This window comes from Vicia villosa, linkage group LG1 (genome assembly GCF_029867415.1).
Source record: "Vicia villosa cultivar HV-30 ecotype Madison, WI linkage group LG1, Vvil1.0, whole genome shotgun sequence".
Lineage (NCBI taxonomy): Eukaryota > Viridiplantae > Streptophyta > Magnoliopsida > Fabales > Fabaceae > Vicia > Vicia villosa.
In genome coordinates this window covers 82,699,673-82,721,489 of record NC_081180.1, presented here as the reverse complement: position 1 = coordinate 82,721,489, position 21,817 = coordinate 82,699,673, and the positions used below count along the sequence as shown (strand labels likewise).

At 32.9% G+C, this 21,817-nt stretch overlaps 2 protein-coding genes and 1 long non-coding RNA gene across 6 annotated transcripts; 1 reads left to right on the top strand and 2 right to left on the bottom strand.

Annotated features, from left to right (window-relative positions):
• Positions 1 to 1,029: 1,029 nt before the first annotated feature.
• Positions 1,030 to 4,439, bottom strand: LOC131643370 (uncharacterized). Its single transcript, XM_058913575.1, has 5 exons — positions 4,200 to 4,439; positions 3,594 to 3,749; positions 3,328 to 3,500; positions 1,377 to 3,201; positions 1,030 to 1,285 (listed from the first exon to the last, which is right to left on the bottom strand). Exons 1-5 carry the CDS (start codon positions 4,308 to 4,310, stop codon positions 1,229 to 1,231), a joined length of 2,322 nt encoding a protein of 773 aa, XP_058769558.1. The 5' UTR covers positions 4,311 to 4,439; the 3' UTR covers positions 1,030 to 1,228.
• A 7,459-nt stretch (positions 4,440 to 11,898) lies between these two features.
• On the bottom strand, positions 11,899 to 16,146 carry LOC131643368 (protein FAR-RED IMPAIRED RESPONSE 1-like). 2 transcript variants are annotated; one of them, XM_058913574.1, is made up of 8 exons: positions 15,876 to 16,146; positions 13,350 to 15,492; positions 13,193 to 13,249; positions 13,042 to 13,110; positions 12,873 to 12,941; positions 12,704 to 12,772; positions 12,548 to 12,601; positions 11,899 to 12,432 (listed from the first exon to the last, which is right to left on the bottom strand). In XM_058913574.1, exons 2-8 carry the CDS (start codon positions 15,411 to 15,413, stop codon positions 12,385 to 12,387), a joined length of 2,430 nt encoding a protein of 809 aa, XP_058769557.1. In that variant the 5' UTR covers positions 15,414 to 15,492; positions 15,876 to 16,146; the 3' UTR covers positions 11,899 to 12,384. The 2 variants fall into 2 exon arrangements, with proteins under 2 accessions (XP_058769557.1, XP_058769556.1); XM_058913573.1 differs by having other exon boundaries at positions 12,873 to 12,944; positions 15,876 to 16,145.
• A 359-nt stretch (positions 16,147 to 16,505) lies between these two features.
• On the top strand, positions 16,506 to 19,985 carry LOC131610914 (uncharacterized). 3 transcript variants are annotated; one of them, XR_009286720.1, is made up of 9 exons: positions 16,506 to 16,825; positions 16,937 to 17,038; positions 17,359 to 17,412; positions 17,501 to 17,586; positions 18,445 to 18,645; positions 18,740 to 18,923; positions 19,037 to 19,128; positions 19,208 to 19,307; positions 19,395 to 19,985. It is a non-coding gene; the product is annotated as an uncharacterized LOC131610914 (long non-coding RNA). The 3 variants fall into 3 exon arrangements; XR_009286731.1 differs by having other exon boundaries at positions 17,359 to 17,586; positions 19,208 to 19,269; XR_009286709.1 differs by having other exon boundaries at positions 17,359 to 17,586.
• Positions 19,986 to 21,817: the final 1,832 nt, after the last annotated feature.

Here is a 21,817-nt window from a genome sequence, read left to right as displayed (position 1 = left end):
TTATTTAGGCTCTGTTTGACATGCCAATTTTTGAGCTTATGTCTTATAGCTTATAGCTTATAAGCTCATATAACAATAAAAGACCTGTTTGGTAACGGTCTTTTTATTACGAGCTTATAGCTTATTTTACTAACTTATAGCTTATTTTTCAGACGCTGTTTCAAATAGCGTTTTAGCTTATAGCTTATAGCTTATCATTTTTTCTTCCATTTTTACCTTTATTTTTTTAACTAAAATCCGTTTTAATCCTCTATAATTTATTATAATTTAAAATAAAATAATTATATATTAAATGTCCTTCATGTCATTTTAATTAATCAGCTAGTTGAACCGCTAATTTTACCAAACACTTCAATCAGCTTATCAACTATAAGTCATCAGTCATCAGCTATAAGCTACTTCCTCTGTCCCAAATTATAAGAGAAAATTACTTTTTAGATTCATTGAATAATTAATGTACTTGGTCTATATAAAGACCAGATACATTAATTCTTCAATGAATCTAAAAAGTGATTTTCTCTTATAATTTGGGACGGAGGGAGTATAAGCTATCAGTCATCAGCCATCAGCTATTAACTATCAGCTAACTTATCAGTCAACCGCTATTTTTACCAAACAGAGCCTTATTATTTTATTTAGAAATTGATTTTTATTTTGTTTTGATATTATTTAAACTGGTTTTTAAATAATTGCATATAAATGATTGATTACATGAACTTATTTTATTTAACTCAAATATACCACTGCGACATAATTAAAATGGGAAGGAGACTAATAAAATATCAAAAATTATAAAAAAAAAAACCAAAAAACTTAATGGAAAAATAGGATATCCACTGACAGTGTAAAATAGTTTTACACTCTCATCCAATAACGATCATGAATCAGGAAATGTCAGACTGAAAATTTAAAAAAACTTGTATGACATGACAAAACGTCAGTGCATAACCATTAAACTCAAACTTAATTTAGGACAAAATAATAGAAAGATTAAAACTATATTCAAGTCTAATTTTTTTTTTACGAGCAACTAGTGTGATTTTTGCTATAATCAACATCAATCTCTAACCATAATTAAAATGGAAAGGAGACTAATAAAATCTCAAAGATTATAAAAAAGAGGACGAAAAAACTTAATTTAGAACAAAATAATAGAAAAATTAAAAGTATATAACAGGACAATTAATCCCTTGTTATCCACATAGATCACTTAACCAAGCATTTGTTATCATATTCCTTCCTTTCTTTGCTTCCTTTCCTCAGCTTCAGCTTTAATCCAGTCAGCCTGGATAGATAAGATGAAAGAAAACCAGTAAGAAAAAACATTAAAATGGATACTTGAGTAAGAATCCAAAGTCTAAGAAACAATAACTAACCTTCTCTCGTTCAAGTTTTGAGACACTAGGCTTAATGGAGTTTCCTAAGCTCAGTCCTCCCCAAGCATCTTGCAACTCTCTCTCCATTGCCTTGTGGCGAGCCGCAGAAAAACCAACCGACTTCTCTTGTTGCTGTTGAGCTGCTTGTTCAAGCTTTTCACTAGGCTTGATGGAGTTTCCTAAACTCAGTCCTCCCCAAGTATCTTGCAACTCTCTCTCCCTTGCCATGCGGCGAGCCTGAGCCGTACTAACACTAACCGAGTTCTCTTGCTGTTGAGCTGCAGCAGCCATCTTTTCTCTCTCAAGTCTAGATTTATGTTTGACCAAAACTTTGTCCAGACCACCACCTTCTTCATTCGTCTCCAAATGCTTATTTTGGTGACTTTTCTGAACTCTGTCCCATTCTTCCCCTGAATTGATCTTTGTTTTCTCCTTCTCTAGCCTAGATGCACGCTTGACCAAAACTTTATCCAAGCTCTCCCAATCCCCAACATTAGTTGCTCCATGATTCTTTCTCTGTCTATAGTTTAGAACCTCAAACTTCTCTTTTTCAAATCTGTGTACTGGCTTTGCCAAAATCTTCTCCAACCCATCTTTGTTGTCCTCTGTCATATTCAAATTTACGTTTTCTTTACTGTCTAATGCTTCATTTTTGTTCTCATTGATTGCTTTCTTCTTGGCTTCTTGAACTTCTTTTTCTAGTCTTGAAACATGTTTCACTAAGACCTTGTCTAAGCCTGGGACTTCTGTGTGATCCTTGCTTCTAGATGCTCCTAGTGTTTCCTTTACCGACTTAATTTTTGCTTCCTTGATGTCTTTCTCGAATTTTGAATAATTCTTCACTAGAATACTTCCCAAATCAGGTATGGACTCTGTTGGAGTTTGATCTTCTGGTTTACCAGAGCTATACTTACCTAGTTTTGTTTCATTCTTTTGGTTTTTCTTGGCTTCACAAATTTCTCTTTCAAGTTTTGTCATGTTCTTGACTAAAAATTTATCTAGGCTTGGCAGTTCTGGCTCAACTTGATCCAAGGCCAACTTTCGCAATCCCAATGACGACATTCTTCTTGCAGGAAAATCAATTGCTGGATTGTGTTGCTTGGTATTATGAACTTCAGCCAAGGCAGCATTTAGACCATAAGTTGCAACTATAGTTGCGAGAGACGAAAGTTCATCTTCTCGCAAACATTTTAACCTCTCAATCATCATGTCTACAAGCTTTATTTTATTTTCAAGAGACTGTCTCCTCCCACTTTTCCTCTCAATAATCCCTGGAAAAAATATTTTGGAATCCAAGTCTTCGGACTCGACTTCACTTTTTAGGGACACTTGATCATCTAACTCAGATTCAGACTTGAGTTCACTTTCACTTATTTGGGACACTGGATTATCTAACTCAGATTCAGACTTGAGTTCACTTTCACTTTTTTGGGACACAGGATCTAACTCAGACTCAGATTCATACTCTGAAGAGAGCTCATATAAGTCCTGATGACTTTCATCTGTGTCTGGGTGTTCACTAATTTTTTTCAAGAGCTCTTTGAATTCATCTTTACTAAATGAAGGGCGTCCTGCAAGCTTAATAAACGCAGTTTTGACTGCTGCAGCTACTTCTTTGTCTACATCAAAGGCAGTTTCAAAAGATGCAGTAAATGAATGAGTATGTGCTTCTCCCTTAATAGAGGGTGTCTCTATTTGACCATGCTTCTTTGGACAATCTGGCAAGTCAAACATGATAACACCCATGGCATCAGCAGCCTCAAAAGCTTCAGTAGCAGTTTTTTCTGCCTTTAAGAGTTGAGCTTCTGCGGCATCACTAGGAATCCTAAAAACACCAATAGGATAAAATTCACATAACTCAAACTATTTTTGTTTCGGATATTTGTAACAAACATTTCTCAAAGTAAACTACAGCTAATGTGACATATTTTACTTTTTGCATAAACTTTACCTAGCAGCACGTAAAATTCGGCACCAAGAGGCCTCCACTAAAGCGTTTCTTCGTGCCTCCATTGCTTTGTTTGCCGCTTCTCTAGCTGCCATTTTCTCTCTCAATACTCTTGAATAATGCGGGTTAGAACTGCCTAGAGTCTGATCCAGTGTTAAACTCATTCCATCTACTCCCTGAATATGTCAAATGTGTCAGCATTTGAATTCAAAAACCACAGAATAAATAAAAATACAAGTAGAGAATGAGAAGGATTAAGGCTAATAAACCTGGAGCATCTTAATTTTCCTCTCCAAGAAGGAGTCAACTTTTTTACGCGGAAACCAGTTGACCGGAGAAGTTTTACGGCGAGGAGGTTTCCTTATTTGAGAGGATAACTTTTTAAGAGCGGATGTAGATTGGCCTAATTCCTTCATCAGTTTATTCTGCATCATCATTCAATAACTCAAATTCAAAATTGTTATCCCTTGAGCCAGCCAAACTATTTTTCCACAAAAATAAACCATCAATTTGGTCTCTAAACTATCCATATCTCTCCAATTCAGACATACAAATATAATAACATGACAGATTTCCATATAACTAAATTGACAGATTTTACAGAATACTCATCATTTTCATTTTCATGTATTTTAGAATTGAAGAGAGTCTTCAGGACTAAATTAATGGTTTATTGTTAGGTACATTACATTTTTAATTTCACGAAAACAAAATCAAAAAAATAGAACAAACTCTTGATAAGCCTAATTTCTTGGTCAATTTAGGGTTTGAATCAATCAGTAATCAAAATTGCAACAAAACAAATCATACAAAATTAGGGAAACTACTCTAACATATAAATTGATACTCAGTGAACAGTGGAACTGAAGGTATACCTTTCCGATCTTAGATCTGACGGAGGAGGTCGGAGAACGAGAAAGAGAAGGAGGAGCATCAGCATCGGAGGAGTGAATCGTTGACGGTGAATTGCACACAACATCATCCATTGCTGAAATTTTTGGTTACTTCTGAAATCAAAATCACCGAAAGATTGAACGATATAAATTTAACAACGTTGATATTTGAGAAAGAAAGAAACGATGGATTTATCAGATACAGCTACTGAGAAACCTTTGGTTATTGATATTTGAGGAAATGAGAATTCGAAAACTAGCCGTTTATTACATTCAGACAACGGCTAATTAATTCTATATTTTTGTATAAAATTAAAACTATTACTTAATTATGATGATTCATTAGTATCTTTAATTTTTAATTTACTTATAATTATTTTTTATTATTATTAAAAATATATTTTATTTTGATGTATTTATTTAAATTTAGATTTAAACTTTTGTTTGAAAATAATAAAAGTCTAGTTTTAAATATCTGATTATCGGACGCTCAAATTTTGATTAAAGATTTATATAATCAGAATTTGAATTTAAATACTATCAATTAATAAGATTTTTTGAGTTTAGTTGAGTTTACTTCACTTTTTTATCTAACTAGTACGAAACCCGTGCATCCGCACGGGTGCTGGTGTGGGATGGACCGGGTTTTTCTTGTACATATATATTAGATCGGAAAAAAAGTTAGATGAATAAAAGAAGTTATCTTAGACTATATTTATAAGTGACCATAAGGCTATAAAATATAATATGTTTCGACATTTTTAAAAAAATAATAACAAAAGACAAACTGTATATATATTTTGATATATCATAGAATTTCTGGTGTGGGTTGGACTGTGTTTATCAAATATATATAGTATTAAGTTAAAAAATCGAAAAAATATTTTGTATGAAATTGAAATATAGAAGTTATATTGTTTAAACAAAACTATTAAATTGATAGGGTTATAATAATAAAAGGATTTATAAAGTTTAATAAATAAGATAAATAAATATTGCAAAATTAAGATTAGTTGAAAATCAGTAAAAACATAATTTTACATAAAAATCCAAAAAGAGAATGAGATCAAAGAATTAAGTTTAAGTTTAATGTTGTATTTATTAAATTTTAGGTTATGATTGAAAATATAAATAAATGAAAAGTAAGTAGTACAACTGAGTTTTATTTTTTTTATTTTTTTTACAGGAACAAACTTAACAGCTTTCATTCATCAAATAAATCTCAATACAAGGAGGTATCATATTAAGGAAACTACGCCTAGACCAAGAATTGGCCGCCTTAGCTAAGGAATGGGCAACCGAATTCGCTTGGCGCTTAATGAACTTTACCTCAAAGTTCGGAAAAAAACATAACAAATTCTGAATAGACTTAATAATAAAACTAAACTCAGAAGAGCCAACATGCTTGGCTTTAATAGAATTTACGACCACTTGACAATCACTTTCAAAGATAACATGAGAGAAATTGGAGGAGATGGCATGTTGGATTGCTTCCTTCAAAGCCATGGCTTCAGCTTCATGGACAGAAAAAAGACCCACATCCCAAGCTACACCTGCTCTGATGAATCTCCCCAAATGATCCCTAAAGCACCACCCTCTATTAGTCGTACCACAAACGTTATTAAAACCTGCATCAACATTGCACTTCAACTGATTTATCATAGGCGGAATCCAAGTCACTGAATTATTATTAGTATCACACATAGCATGCTCCTCTATAGCTATAAACCAATCATACCAGTTGTGATATGCTTGTAAACCAATTCTAATAGCATCTTCTCGGACATCTTGCCAAACCACATTATTTCTACTTCGCCAAAGGACCTCAAGCATAACAGCAAATCTACCAGCATCCCTACGGTCCTCTCGACTACAAACGTCAAAAATAAGGGACTTAGCATCATGAAATGACTGTAAACGAGGGTCGATTAAGGATGACAAACCTGTTGCCCGCCAACTTTGAGAAGTAGAAACGCAACCGAAAAACACATGCCAATCATCTTCTTCTTCACAATCACACCAAGGACAGAGAGATGGACAAGGAACATGATATTGTTGCAACATAGAACGAGTCGGGAGGCAGCCCCGACAAATCCGCCATAATAAGTGCTTGGCTCTAGGTGGTAAAAAAATGTGCAATAACCCGTGCGCTCACACGGATGTTGGTATCATTACCCGTGCTTTTAGGTGGTTCTGTTGTGTTACTCGTGCGTCCGCACGGGTTCTGGTGTGGGATGGATCGACTTTATTAGATAAGTTTTTTTTTATATCAAATTGAATTATAGAAGTTTTAATATTTAAACAATAATATTAAATTGATAAAAAAATAATTTAAAAACAGTTTTTATTTATAGATTATGGTATAATAATAGTAATAAGAAAATAACGTATCAAATATTAATAAGAAAATAATGTATCAAATATTAATAAGAAAATAATGTATCATCTACTATTCTTAAAAACTATTAAACAACTATTGTGAAAAAAAAAGGAATAAATTAATTTGTGAATATTATGAAAATTGTAGTAAAAAATTGAAAGACAATATAGAAACTTGTGAATTATATGAAAATATAGAAATTATTAGTTTGATATGGCTAGGATTTCATCTTAGACTATTCACACCTATCTATCACACATTGATATACCATTATGCAATCTCATAACCCAAACAAACTAATAGACCCACCTAACAGGAAGCCTTTTGAGCCACCTGACCACCCTGTAAAATCACTACCCAAACCAGCAAACACAACAACATTTCCATTCTGATTTTAACCTGTCAACACTAAACATGCTACTACCACTGCCTCCAGTTTAGGCATTTGAAGATATCCCGAAACGTCAAATTGGACCTCCCAAGCATTCCTTTAGATTAGAGATCCATTGATTTAAGGCATAGCTGAATTCGCGAATCTTTCACTTAATCCAATTCCAAGAAAACAGTTGAATGTCTTCGATGAATTTTATTCCAAGCAGCTGCACCAATAATATACAAATGCTTATATATTAATAAGGAAATCTTAAATAAGCTCTCCTAAAACACCCAATTTATCACTTTCAAACTACTATATATATTGTAATGCACCCTTTAGTACCTCATTATGATGGAAGCTGCTCAACACAATATCTCCTAAGAGAGCTACCTCAACACTTCCGCCATTCATCCTAAGAGGTTTCAGGCTCCAAACTCCTAAAACCAGCATCATCATCAGTCACCAAAACAATTCAAAAAGGCAACCAAATCAACATAAAAAACTATTGAGAATTGATATAACACTGTATTTTGTTCTTTATCAGTACTTTGGTATAACACTGTATGACCCACAATGAAATAGAAAACATAAATTGATTGAAACTGATACTAATATTCTCTTTCAAGAAATAGTTATACCGTTGATTCCAATCCTGAGATAGGTCACGACGAATTCTGCCAACAGCAACGTCATCCTTGTTTGGCACCTCCAATGGAGTAGGTTCGTTATAGGAATCACGATCATCAATGACCACTACACCCAAAGCAGTCTTCAAAATATCTCGAGCAGTGTCCTGCGAAGACAAAGTAATTCAGTTATTTTAAAATCAAATCAAAAGCAATGTGATCTGTTGGCAACAATATAAAGGCAAAGAAATATTGTTGCTACCTCATCGAGGGGTGTCCCGATCCAAAGCAAGGTTCTTTCAGGACGGCGCCATCTTCAGGCAGTAGGGGAAGCACTCCAAGTGATCGAGACGGGGTGGCATCGTTATTAGTCAGTTTTTGACCGCCTCTGTTAACCACCAGGGGTTCGCCAGACCTGTTGTTCTAAAAGACATCACAAACAATTTCTCTTCTTCACAACCCCTATTAACTTCAGGAATTAAAATAAGTCGATGTTATGTTTCCCACTCACTCCTATATGCATCATTGCTCCAACTGTCATAAAAGTTTAGTCCAGTAGTTATGTTGCCAATTAATCTTTGATCCTTCATCATATGTTGGCAACCTGTCACGTGTCATAAAAACTATAAGTATATATATAGATAAGTATATATATATTGAACCATGAAAAGATAGTTTTAGTGAAAAGATAAGTATATATATATATATATATATATATATATATATATATATATATATATATATATATATATATATATATATATATATATATATATATATATATATATTGAACCATGAAAAGATAAGTATATATACAGACACACTTTGTCAAACTTCTTCCTCTTCCCTCTTCTTCCTATTCCCTCTTCTTCTTCAAGCCTTCAGCATTTATGAATGTAAGTGCAACTGTCGAGTAGTTGACTGAACCCTAACTAAATACACTTAAGTGACAACAACATGAAAATTTACAGGAAACATGTGCCAACGGTCATGCAAAAACTTTCCTTATTATCCAACATATTAAAACAGTCGGAACAACGGTATTGTAAAGAAAATCATTAAACAGAATAGGAAATCAGTTCATTAATTCTACGGCTCATAGGGACTTGAATTGATCATACATGTATAACATATAAAACAGAAATAATTAGTAGAACAATATAATTATAAGATAACCCATATCTAATATTCATAAGTCATATAACTTTGTAACTCCAGCAGAAGCTTCTTAAACCGTTTCAACTGTCAATGAGTTAGGCCATAGTTTGTCAAAATAGTAACAACACACCCAAACAAATAGGGCCACACAAAACTTAAGTTTTAACATATAAAAGAAGTTTTATCCATCAAAATACTAAGGCCATTACAATGTAAATGAAATATAATCTGAGACACCACCCTAAGCATCAAATCGATAGGCCCTGGCCGACATGAAGTTTGACCAATCCCACGGTGCTTCATCTTCATCAGAAGAAGCGAAGATTGGATGTTTGGCTACTCTCTTAGATCTCTGTCTCCTCCTCTTTCTATTTCTCCTACTTTGAGCAGCCACCGCGACTCCATGAAGGAGATGACCATTTCCCGCTGGCTTCACATCAGGCTGACCAATTCCCGCTGGCTTCACAAGCGATTCTAAGGAGGAGCGTCTCGGTCCAAAGGTTACAATTGTGATGCTTGTGGAATTTGAGGTGTTTATCATGAACTGGTATCTTTGATCTCTGGTGTTTTGGACTTAGGGGGTGCTTGCATGGTTAGCACTCCAACACCCAAGTTAGTTAGGGTTCAAGATAATTGTAGTGAAAGTGGAAATAAAGATTGTGTACCTGAAAACCCTTTGAGTTAGTATTTATACGTTGAGCTTAACGAAGTGAGCATGATAACTGGGTCTTGCCTTATTGGGTCTTTGGCCGACACAGAACAATAACAAAGTTAGGAAAATAGAAAGATGTTCGAGTTTCAATAATATGAATATCATAACTTATAAAAATAAGAGTTACAAAAAAAGTATATAATAAAAATGAATGGACTAAAATATCCTTGGCCTAACAATAACAAAATGCTTATTATATTTTAATAATTAGAATATCATAACTTATAAAAATAAGAGTTACAAAGAGAATATATAATAATAAAAAAATAGATTAAAGTACCTTTAGCCTAACTATAACAAGATGCTCATTACATATTATGATTATTATCTAACATGATTCCTTAAACTCATAATGCATTAATATGAAGTATTATGAGTTTGACAAACAAAAGCATACTCAATAATAAACAAATATAAATTTAAAACTTTAACACTTCTTTTTATGATAAAGTTTGTTAAATTTAAGCTTGCTACAAATTAACCTTGAAATTAAGAGATCAAACCAAATCAACTAATATCATAAACAATAGATAAAACAACAAAATAGAATAATCTTCATAGAGAGAAGCAACAACCAAAGAGAGGAGAAACAATTTAAGAGACTTAAGAGAGAAATTAACAAAAAAACGAATAAGTATCTAGAGGGAAGATCAAACCAAGCAAAAAAACATCAAAAGAGGAATAATCAAACAGAAGAACCCACATAGAGAAACAACCAAACAGAAGAACAAATAGAGAGAAAAACAACCAGACAAAAGAAGAACCCATAGGGAGATGGATATTTAAACATAAGAGTTAATAGAAAGGGGATCAACAAAACAGAAGAACGAAATCAAACTAACCAAACAAAATCATTCAAAACCGAACAAAATCAATTTGAACCAAATCATACAAAATCAAATTAAACGAACAAATCAGAACAAAATCATATCAAATCAAATCAAATCAAAATGGACTGAAGTAAATCAAATCAAACTTATCCAAACCAAATCAATCAATTCAAACCGATCGAAACCAAACCAATCCAAACCAATATAGAGAGGAACTAAACGAAATCAAATCAGGCCAAACCAAACAAGAAATACAAATCACAAGAGAGAGGGTATACATAACAGATTAAAAAATCAACAAGTGACGAGTAAGAATTTTCTTCTTCAATTGAACCAATAATCAAAATCAAAACAAATACATTCTCAAACTTTTGAGAATCAATATCAGAAGTGACGAGTAGTTTAAAGAGGATCGTAACAAAGTCTAGATATCATGTTAACAATAGAAAAAACAAAATTAAATAAAAAAAGCATAACATTTTGATAATGTGAATATTATAACTTACAGAAATAAAAATTACAACAAGAATATTTAATAATTTATAATTCTAAGCATGTGTTTATTTGATTGATTGATTTTCAAGAATGAGAGATTGCAAATTCTATATTTTCATGTTTTGATTTGAGTTTTAGCATGTTTTGATTTGAGTTTTAGCAAATTGTGCCTTAGTGATTTTTATTCTTAAAAAGTATAACTACAAACTTTTACATTATTTTAATGTATTTGTTTTTTTTCTAAAATCTCTAAATATTCCTTAAAAAATTTATTTGCTTGTCAAACAAATGGATAAAAATAAAATTCCCAACAATAACATTCATATTTTTAAGAATGTAACTTTAATCCATTTACCAAATACACCATGTAAAATAATAAAATTAAAATATATATTTATCATTAATATAATAAAATAATAATAATAATAAAAATAATTTAATAGATATGCATTGAAAGTGTAAAAGAACTTTACACGGTTGTCTAATAATAAACTAATAATCTATAATGTCATCTAAATAATTTCAAAATATAAAAATGATTTGATTTAACAAAATACATAATATTATTGGTTGAGAGTATAAAATTACTTTACACTGTGAGTACATTTGTATCTCCTATTTTCTCATAATAAAATAGAATTAAATTAAAGTGATATTTTTTAACAAAAATATTTTTAAAAATTAAATATATATTATTTACTAATTAGACAGATTTGAAGACATGTACGAGGTAGATTTCAACATCCTGCCTTCCCCGATTTTTTTTTAAAAATTGTTGATTTATAAATATCAACACCTTGTTTACATTTTGAAAAAAAATACAAATAAATATCAATGTCAAAAGTTGAATCCTGAACCAAGCTTGCACTGTCTAACCCAACTAATGGGAAAAAAATTTCCCCCTCAAAGTCAAAGTTTTTCAAATGGATTCAGACAATTTAGACTTTTGTTTTCATGCATACTAAGAAAACATAGGGAAACATGTAAGGCTAATATTCCATTCCATCAGCTATAAACCTTACAGTTACACACACCATAAATAGTACAACTATCTAAAACAATTTTGGGAAAAGGGTCAGCGATGAAATTGGATTTCGGACCAAATTTGGGTAAGTAAGGTTAACCATCATCACTAACTACCATTCCAGATTATACAAATCAGTCCAATGGAGTCCTTGTATAAGCACCATGAAATCTGGTGTGTTTGTATCTGTTCCAATGATAAGAACTCAAAAACTTCTCCATCTCACATTTGAGAAACTGAATATCTTCTTTATTTGCATACTACACAGGCTTTCATACCAATCTCACCCTCCTAGTTCATTCCGAATTTTTGTAGCTCTTATTACTAACCTAGACTATAATGAGCAATTTCTATGTATAATTAACAACAACGTTGTTTAACGGTTACCAAGACATGAGGTAAATTTCAATGGTACATATAGTTACAACATCTTGCAAAATAGTATTGAGTAAGCAAATGAACTGCTGTCAAGTTAATGACTTTCCAAGTTCTTTCAATGCTCTTTTCAATCACGGCGTGCGTAAGTAGCTTCTGAGGAAACTACCTAATCATAGAGGAGACAAATTCTATGTATTTCTTGTATTATTGCTGTGAAAGTGTGGATCAGGCTCATCCTACAATTCAGATTATGTGTCAAATACAGTGAAAAGTTAAAACCATGTACAAATTATTCTATTCCAACTTCCAAGTGCAAATGCTAGTAATATATGGCACATGTCACTAACAAACCTGAAGGCTATATCCAAAATTGGTTGTCGGACGAAATTCCAATTGCCCTCCTCCCTACATGAACCAACCGACAGTTAGCAAACTTTTATCATTTGAATGTTAATCAAGACATATAACTTTTCATCATTTCATAGGAATGAAAAGAAAATAGTCTACCATCCCATGAATGCTTTGCTGTGTTCCGAAAAACCCATCATGGCTTGGAGCCATAGAATTCAATGGACCCTAAAAGCATAGTAATGTCAATTAATAATCCTATTCATTTATGTATAACTATTTAACACAATTGTATCGGAAGGTTATAATCAGGATTAGGACAATTTACCAGGCCTTGCATGCTGTGTGGATTAACATAGTAACCATCATGAGGCGGTTCCATTAAGTTCAATTGTACCTGCTACAAAAAGCAAAATTATTAATTAAGCATTACATTGAGTTCGTAAAATAAAATACAGAACATATGCAATCATATGCTGGTTAACAAGTAAAGTTACCAGTCCTTGCACATTCTGCTGAGTACCATAATATCCATTAAGGGTCATTGCATCCGAGGTAAGATTATCCTGAAGAAAAAAAATCACATGTTAAAGTAAGCACATGCTATAATCTAAAATATATCAAGAATGAAAGAGAGAAAACATAAACCATTTGCTGCAGGCTATCTTGTGCGTCCACAAGTACAGGATTCTGCTCTTGTTGCACCTATAAAGTGATTCTCAAATCAGTTTCCCGATCTTTTAAATACTAGAAAGCCAAAAAAACTTAACACGTAAGTAGGACAACCACATTACTTAGAACTAACCTTTCTTTTCCGAGTTGTGTTCCTCTTCTTACTTGATCTCAAAGCAAGGGTACCATGATTTTCTTCTGCTTCACGAAGACTACAACCACTGTTCCCGGTTTCTGCACCATTGTCGTTAGCGTTATTTACAAGTACACAGTTCTTCAGGCTATCAACAAGTGTACGGAGAGCAGCATTGTAACTCTCTTCAGATAACGATCCTTCTTCACTCAACTCAATAGCTCGTTTGCACAAATCATTATAACGTTGAACCCTAGTTTGTATCCTTCTTGTACTATATGCTATTGGCTCCCTAATTTTGGCATCTTTGGTCCACCTCTTTATGATATATTGAGCGGGAACACTCGAACAACCGCAACGTTGGAGAACACTCAATGCGTGTCTGCAAAGGAAACCTTTATATTCAAACAATCGACAGAAGCAAGAGACCTCTAAGCTCAACTCATTCCAAGTTACCAAAAACTCTTCATCCTTCTCATAATCTTGAACTATAAATTTCGCAACAGTTTCATCTCCAGCCTCTATCCTAGATGAACAACCAGCTACACCCAACACTTCAACTTGGAATTTCTTAAATATTGCATGTGTGTAAATTGTTGACATTTGTTTTTCCCATGGTGAAGGAGATTTAATTGCAGGCTGTTTGTGCAATGTATCGAAATCCGCAACGGATTCCTCATCATACCTATTTTGAAGAATTAACCCATATAGTTTCACAAACTCTTTAAGGGTGATTTTCTTATGAATGTATTTGTCAAAGAAAGAATTCATACTCTCGGAACGTTGAGGTGTGGACAATCCAGCTAAGAAGACATCCCCCATGAACGTTGGTACCCACTTTTTCCGGTCTTCATACAATGAATGAAACCATAGATCATCCTGGAGTTCAAATATAGTCACCATTTCCCACCATCTCATGTCAAACTCTTCGTCTGTCCAAGACTTAAAAATGCAATTGTTAAACTTTGGCAAGAAGTTCTTATACTGCTTTATCACAAAAGACAGATTTTCAGGTATCTTTTCCAATATGTGGTAAAGAGAAAAACAATGTCGTGCATTTGGGAAGACTTCTTCAATTGCTTCCTTCAAGGCTTTGTCTTGATCAGTGACTATAACTTTGGGAGCTTGTCCTCCCATCGCTCTAAGCCATGTCTTCAGTAACCAAACAAAAGTTGGCTTAGTCTCGTTTGCAACCAATGCACATCCAAGCAACATAGGTTGAGAGTGATGATTCACTCCAACAAAAGGAGCAAAAGGCAATTTATCATTGCTCTTTATGTAGGTAGTATCAAATGAAACCGCGTCATTAAAGCTGCAATAATCATTAATACTTTTTGAGTCAACCCAAAATAGATTTCTTAAACGCTGTTCTTCATTTAAATCTATAGAATAGAAGAAGTCGGGGCTCTTCTTTTGAACGTGCTTGAAATACTCCAGCATAACTTGAGCATCTCCCTCGTCCAAAGCCAGATACTGCCCCCTGTCAAACTGATAATTCATATCACTCGCAAGAGACCCAATGTTTTGACAGCCACCAGATTGTCTAGACATTTCAACAAACATCTTTCTCGTGCGTTCACTAACAGCATGCAAGATATCCATATTATTCTTATCAGCTAGCTTCACATTCCTATGAATCCGAAAATGATACGCCAAAGCCGGTAAAAGTTCATGGTTATGATCCTTTATAAACTCATGAATGATCCACTTCCCATCTTGCTTTTTCTTCACATGCATGCAAGCTTTGCAATCCGTCTTCTTTACACTCGGTCTTCGACTACTACCACCATCAGACTCCGGCGTTACTCCATATCTAGAGCACGCAAATTTCGCATCAATAAACTCTTTCGTCTTCTTCGAACGCCTACTATTCTTAATCGAAGTAGTGAACCCCATAGATTTCGCATATTCTTGATAAAACGCATACGCTGCTTCATGAGATTCAAATTCAATCCCATGGGGCGGCTCAAAATCTTTGTCCCCTTCAAAGAAACCTATATCCCTCCTAGGAGAAGCAACAAGTGCACTACCTCTACAATCCTCTTCATTGACTGCATCACCCATACCTCCACTCACTCCACTACCATCATTCCATTCTAAGTACCTTCCACAATTTAAACTGTAGTCGAGCGGCGACCACTCACTGTAAAATGAAGCAAAACAAAGTTTCTAATAATCAAAACAAACAAACTCTCTACATTTTTTAATCAAAATTATTGATTTAAGAAAATACAACGAAATGCTGATGTCAGGAGTTAAAAACTGCTGTTTGGGTTGAACCCTGACAATCCGAGCAGAGAACCCAAACAGCTGGTTCAACTCCTGACAAATTGCTGACAGTCATTAAGTCCAAGTATAAAATATCAGTTGAACTATGCAATCACCCGACATTATTAAAATATAAAGCTTTCGATAAGTTTTAGCAAATTCAATAATTTCAGCATTTTCACAGACTATAAATAAGCATAAAAAAATTTCTTTGTAAAAGTGTGAAGAACTACAAGGGAAGAGGGAGAAAGAAGAAACCTTAAAAAGCGGGGAAGGATCACGAGCAGCGAGTACGAAAGTGTGAAGTGGATCCGCGAGTGGGGAAAAAGCGCGAGTGAGAAAGCTAGGGTTTTGAAAATTTGGGGGAAAATTGAATTATGGATGGATGGGATCGGAGAGAACTCAAACTCAACTCGCTTGGCTCACTCGCTGGTTTCTGCGTCTGGATTCATGGCGCGTCCTGTAACTATTTTTCTTTTATGTTATTTGATTGTTTATTGGGTTTTTGTCTCTACACGCGTTTTTTCACGCTCTATTTGTGCATCTAAACGACGACGTAGCGCGTGTGTTTTTTATTTGGCTTAACAGCTGTTCCCCACGCCGCAAGACATTGCGTTCGGACCACTTTCCTCCTCCGTCAACTCTCTTTCACTAATCTTATTTAATCTACTGTCTACTATTCTACTATCTACTCTACTATCTATCCATCTATCCATTATTAATCAATTGACCACTTTTCCTATTTTACCCTTTTTCCAAAAAAAATTACATTGCAAGTTGGACATAATGGTAACTAACAAATTAACCATTCACTCCCAATTAACATTTAACACTTGGCAGCCCCAATTATACTTCAATTCAAAAATATATTTCCCTCCTTACCCAAAAGTATTTTCACTCTCAGACTCTTTTTCCATGTCAGTTCCACTCATTTCTTTTTGTCTTTCTCTCTCACCAACACACTATTACAACCGAGGACAACAATAAACTTTACTTTGTTCTCTCTCTTTCCCCTCAAACCCTACCTCTGTCGCCGCCCCTTCTCCTCCCTATTTGCAACTACTATCACCTCTAATCGAAAAACCAAAACCATTTTTGTATTCATCATCCGACAACATTTCTAATGAACATATTATATTTTTGTTTCGAGCAATACTGGCTTTGGAGGTGTTTTTGTTATGATCAAATGCGTCCACATTCATCAACAAGTAAGTTGCTTTTACTGTGATTCAATTTGGGGTTTTGATTGATTTCCTTTTCTATTAGTTGGTTGATTTTTTGTGTTTTGATTTTGATTTACAAATGCGACAATCCACCAGTTATAGGCCTTGCTGACATTGATTTTGTGGCCGTCGATGCCGGAGACGAAGATATAGATCCAAATTTGAAATCATAGGATGCGTGAGGACTAATCTGATGTGGTGCGTCGGTTTAAGCTTTTTTCGTAGAACTGTTAATTCTGATTTTTTGTTTTTCCAATTTAACCCATTACACGGTTTAAGCTTTTTTCGTTTAACATGAACGATGCGATCCCGACAGTTACAATGGCTTCTCCTTTTTTCTTTTCTTTTTTTGATTTTTTTTTGTTTTCCAAAGGATGCTGTTGGATTTTCTGGTTCTGAATTTGATTGGATGTGTTTTGTGTGAGGAGTTGTTAGGGATGGTAGAAATGATTTACAAGTCAAATGGTGTTGGTAATTATTTGTAATTTTTAACATATTTTGATGTATTTCATGTGTAGTTATTTTCAAATCTGGCAATATATGATGCCTCAAAGATGGAACGCATTCGGCAGGTAAGATTTTTCTCTCCATATTCGTAGAGAATTGCTGGTTGTTAATGAAATTGGAATTGAAATCTACTCATAAATGCTTTTGCTGTAGTGGATACCCCAAGATGTTCTGCCTGCTCCCATATCATATGCGGCATATTCCTGCGACAGTCAGTTAAGATGGAACACATTCGACAGGTAAGATGGCTCCCAGGATTCTTTGAATTATTCTGTTGCCCGTTTGTATTCTTTTTGGGTTAGTAATACATGTAACTTGTGCTTTTGTACTGATTCACAACCTTAAGCCATCTTTTTACTTCAATCTCATAATTGTAATCTCCATATGGCATGTTATACTAATCTAATATTGTGTGTGAAAAACATTAGTATTGGGACAAGCTAGTTTCCTAGACTGTTACGAATGCAGCAATTGTTCTGATATGTATGCCAGCATGTAATAAAATTTTTTGCGAAGAGTTGTTGTGTGCCTTTATTTGAACAGGTAGTCACTGAATGCATGACCAGTATTTTTTGCAATTGTGAAGGTTTGATTCTTTGTCATTGTTTCTGAGTATATACTACTTTTATGATATGGTCATTGGCTGCAGTTTTCATATTATAATATGCATTTAAATGCGTCTATACCATTGTTTCATTGGCTGCAGTATTCAGATTTCTTCAACTCATTCCAGTTCATGGATTCTAATTGTTCAAGAGTTTCAAAATCTTTTATATTTCAAAGAACGAGCATAACTTCTATTATATATGACTTGAAGTTGTTTACATTCATCCATCATCATGTATTGAATAGATGACTTCAACTATATGTTGAAGATGTTTACAAATAGTGTATGATTTCTATAACGTTTTAATGGTATTATCAAGCAATTGCATTCATTGATTTGTAAAACATTTATGCTCCATTATGCAAAAATGAGAATCTCACTTCCAAGCACAAAGATAACATTATAAGCTTCAAATTTCAATATTGTTTATGTTTTTAATCCTGATAAATAGAGATTTAATGTGGATTAATTTGTTTTTGTATATTGTCAGTGAGACATGCAGTGAAAATTATGTGTCTGCTTATCTTAATAGACCAGATGTTCAAGAGGCTATTCATGCTAATGTCACAAAACTCAAATATGAATGGAGTCCATGCAGTGGTCCCATTAGAAAATGGGTTGATAGCACTCCAACAATCCTTCCTCTTTTACATGAGTTTCTCAATAAGGGCCTCAGAGTTTGGATTTTCAGGTTAAATTTTCATTCTCACTTTTCTTTTCATTATTTGATACAAAAATCAACCTCATCAAATTAATACCGGATACTTTTTGTTTATATTATACAGCGGTCATACAGATGGAAGGGTTCATGTTACTTCGATTAAGTATTCGATTAAGAAGATGAACCTTCTGGTTAAATCTGTTTGGCCCCCTTGGTTAGCCTATGGAGATGTTGGTGGCTATAGTGAAGTATAGAAGGGAGGCCTAACATTTGTTACAGTGAGAAATGCAGGACATTAAGTGCCAATAGTATGATTTCTTTCTCTATTTAACTTTGTCTACCATCCATTTTCTATGTATTTTCTGTTTCTGTCTCTTATGCTGTAATAATTTTTCATTGAAAATTTGACTCATCTCTACAGGAAGGGCAACACACGTTTGTCAGTGCCAGCACCTTAACGGTGAAGACTTTGATAGATGTGTCGATTGAATCAAATAAGCAGCAAGCTACAAGGTGAGTCCAACAATACCCTGTTGCAAATGTCCATTATATTGTTCTTAATTTCTAATGGAATTCTGTGCTGATTCATCAGATTATTCAGCGGTGGAAATAGTGATGCTATGTATTTTGAAGATCCAAAGTGGAGCCAATTTGGTAACTCTTTGCATGGCTGATTGTTATAGCTTGATCAAGTATAGCCAATTTGGTGCTTTACACTTTTTTCTCAACGTTCTATTTATCATATTATCACTCTCACTTGTGCTACTCCCACCTAATAGGTAAAAGGAAGCCATACATCTACTTCTGAATCAGGGTCAGAAGCTAAAGATATAGCTTCTCCAAAAGCAAGGAATGGCTATTCAATAAAGGACATGCTTTTAGTTGATTAAGAATAAAGAGTCAGCAGCAAGATTTAGATCTACTTATATCTAAGGGCTATTCAATAAAGAATAGAGAGTCAGCAGCAAGAATATTATAATGTCGTTTTTGCTTCAGCTTCTAGACGCGGGCAAGATGGTACTGAGTAGAAGTACTTTTTAGGTTTAATTGCTCTATAACACTCTGAACTGTTTGAATATTTTTAAAAAGGTCGTCGAACTAAAAAATATATAATTTCTCTATTCAATGATTTGTTTGCTAGAATCTCTTGTCTTCTCCACCTAGAGCTACTACTTCCCATCACAGGATCAAAATTTTCAAAAATAAAGTGTGGATATATAAGACAGAATTATATGTTTTTAATTGCTCTATTCAATATTTTTTTTAAAAAGGAACATAAGATTAATATACTAACTACATTATTTACTATATTGTTTTCTCTTTTGACCCAAATTAAAGCACTCCTCTGACAAAAACAAAAAAAAAAATCTCTAGACACATTCTTACTTTTCTATATAAATATTAATTTTAAATATTAAATTAATAATTTATATATTAATTCAAAACGATTAAATTAATTTTAAAAAATTAAATCTAAATTAAATTAAACCATTCAAATAGATTATATTTTGATAATATTATTTAATTACACTTAAATCTATATGATTATTGTGCAATTTACAATTAAGTAAATTATTTTATATTTTATATTTATATTTAAAATTTTACATTTGCATTTGTTAAAATTTTATTTTTTTTCCTCCAACGCACATGTCCTTTTTTTTTATATGGTTCTTTAATACATTGAGTTTTTATAATTACTTATTATCAAGCAGTTATTATTCAATTGACCAAACTACTTATTACACACAAAATTAGCACATGAATACAATAATAAAATGTTTAAATTTACGGGCCACTTTCATTACAATGTCTATTTTATTTTAATCAACAATGACTTTTATTTGAAAACTAAAGTCTTTATTTTCAAATTTCAAAACGATTCCTAAGGATATTCGGTTTTCAAAGAATAGAGAGTATAACAGAGCAATCGATGAAAATCTTAACGTCTATTTGAGTAAAATGATTCCTTTTGATTATGCCCATTGCTCATAGTTCCTTTTATTTATAGGGTCTTTAATCATACTAAATAAAGAAAATATTCTTTATAAAAATCAATATTTCAATTTCCAATGTATTTTTAATGCTTTGAATGCACACATTTTTAAAAAAACTTACCACTTTAATCACTTAAAGAGTGTCCCGAGGACACTGGTTAGTATTTCCCTTATTTATATTATTCATATCATTCAAAAAATACTTCGCACGGGTCTCTGACTAGTTTCGAAGCTATTAAAAATGGAAAAATTATTTAAAAAATGTAGAATTTGTTTTAAATTGATGAAAAAAAATGTTTCTTACAAAAAAACTAATTACAAAACATGCAAATTTTAATGTTGACAAAGGGAACAAATGGTCTAGTGTAGATTATGTTTAATAAAAGGAAACAATAGAGATAAAATTGAATACATAGATTCAATCATGAGTTTGGAACTTTATTATTATGTTCCAATGCACTTTAGTAGATTTGATAGACATTTCGATTTCTAATTCTTCAAATCAAAGATAAATTGGAATATTGGCATGTGGTTTTAGAATTAGTGTGATTCTTTATTTAAACACACACTTATCATATGTTTGGAGTGGTCTCTGCGTCAGCAGAATCAAATTTCACTACGCTTTAACGCAAAAATACCTAAAGTGATCATTAGTAATTGAAGCTTCTACACATACGTGCATTTTTTTTAGTTTACTACTCCAAAGTGAACATTTATTTTACTATGTATTAGTATAAGTCAATAGAAAAAAAAAACATTTTGTTGCTTAACAATGACTATTTTTCACCAAAAACAAGTTAAATACTCGAAACAGATTCACTTCTCCCCACTAATATTTTTATATGAAAGTGTCAAGAGTTGGGTCACTCAAACCAACAGGATGTCAACGAATACTCATATGATAAACAAAAACAATAAACTCAATAATTTAAATAAATAACAGAATCTTGAACATATAAAATAATCTAACTTTATGAATAGCGGTCATTATGAATTCAATGATTATCTTTAGAGGATGACAATACAATATCATAATTGAGAATTAAGAGAAAATAATTAACTGAAAATATAGATTTAATAAGCACAGTGCTAAATCTCAAGTATTTAATAAATGCTAAAATGATTGATGACGTTCTTGTAGAATAATGAAAGTTTAGGGTTAATATTATGTACCTTCAGAGATCCATCATGTCGCCCTCTTTGTA

Bases quoted from the DNA above. Each gene is read 5' to 3' on its own strand.
- LOC131643370 (XM_058913575.1), bottom strand. From the start codon at position 4,310: ATGGATGATGTTGTGTGCAATTCACCGTCAACGATTCACTCCTCCGAT. The intron at 3,202-3,327 runs GTAAAGTTTATG...TGGTGTTTTTAG, and splicing joins CGAATTTTACGTGCTGCTAG to GATTCCTAGTGATGCCGCAG. The intron at 1,286-1,376 runs GTTAGTTATTGT...TTATCTATCCAG, and splicing joins CAAAACTTGAACGAGAGAAG to GCTGACTGGATTAAAGCTGA.
- LOC131643368 (XM_058913573.1), bottom strand. From the start codon at position 15,413: ATGGGTGATGCAGTCAATGAAGAGGATTGTAGAGGTAGTGCACTTGTT. The intron at 13,250-13,349 runs GTTAGTTCTAAG...ATCACTTTATAG, and splicing joins ACACAACTCGGAAAAGAAAG to GTGCAACAAGAGCAGAATCC. The intron at 13,111-13,192 runs GTTTATGTTTTC...TTTTTTCTTCAG, and splicing joins AAGATAGCCTGCAGCAAATG to GATAATCTTACCTCGGATGC.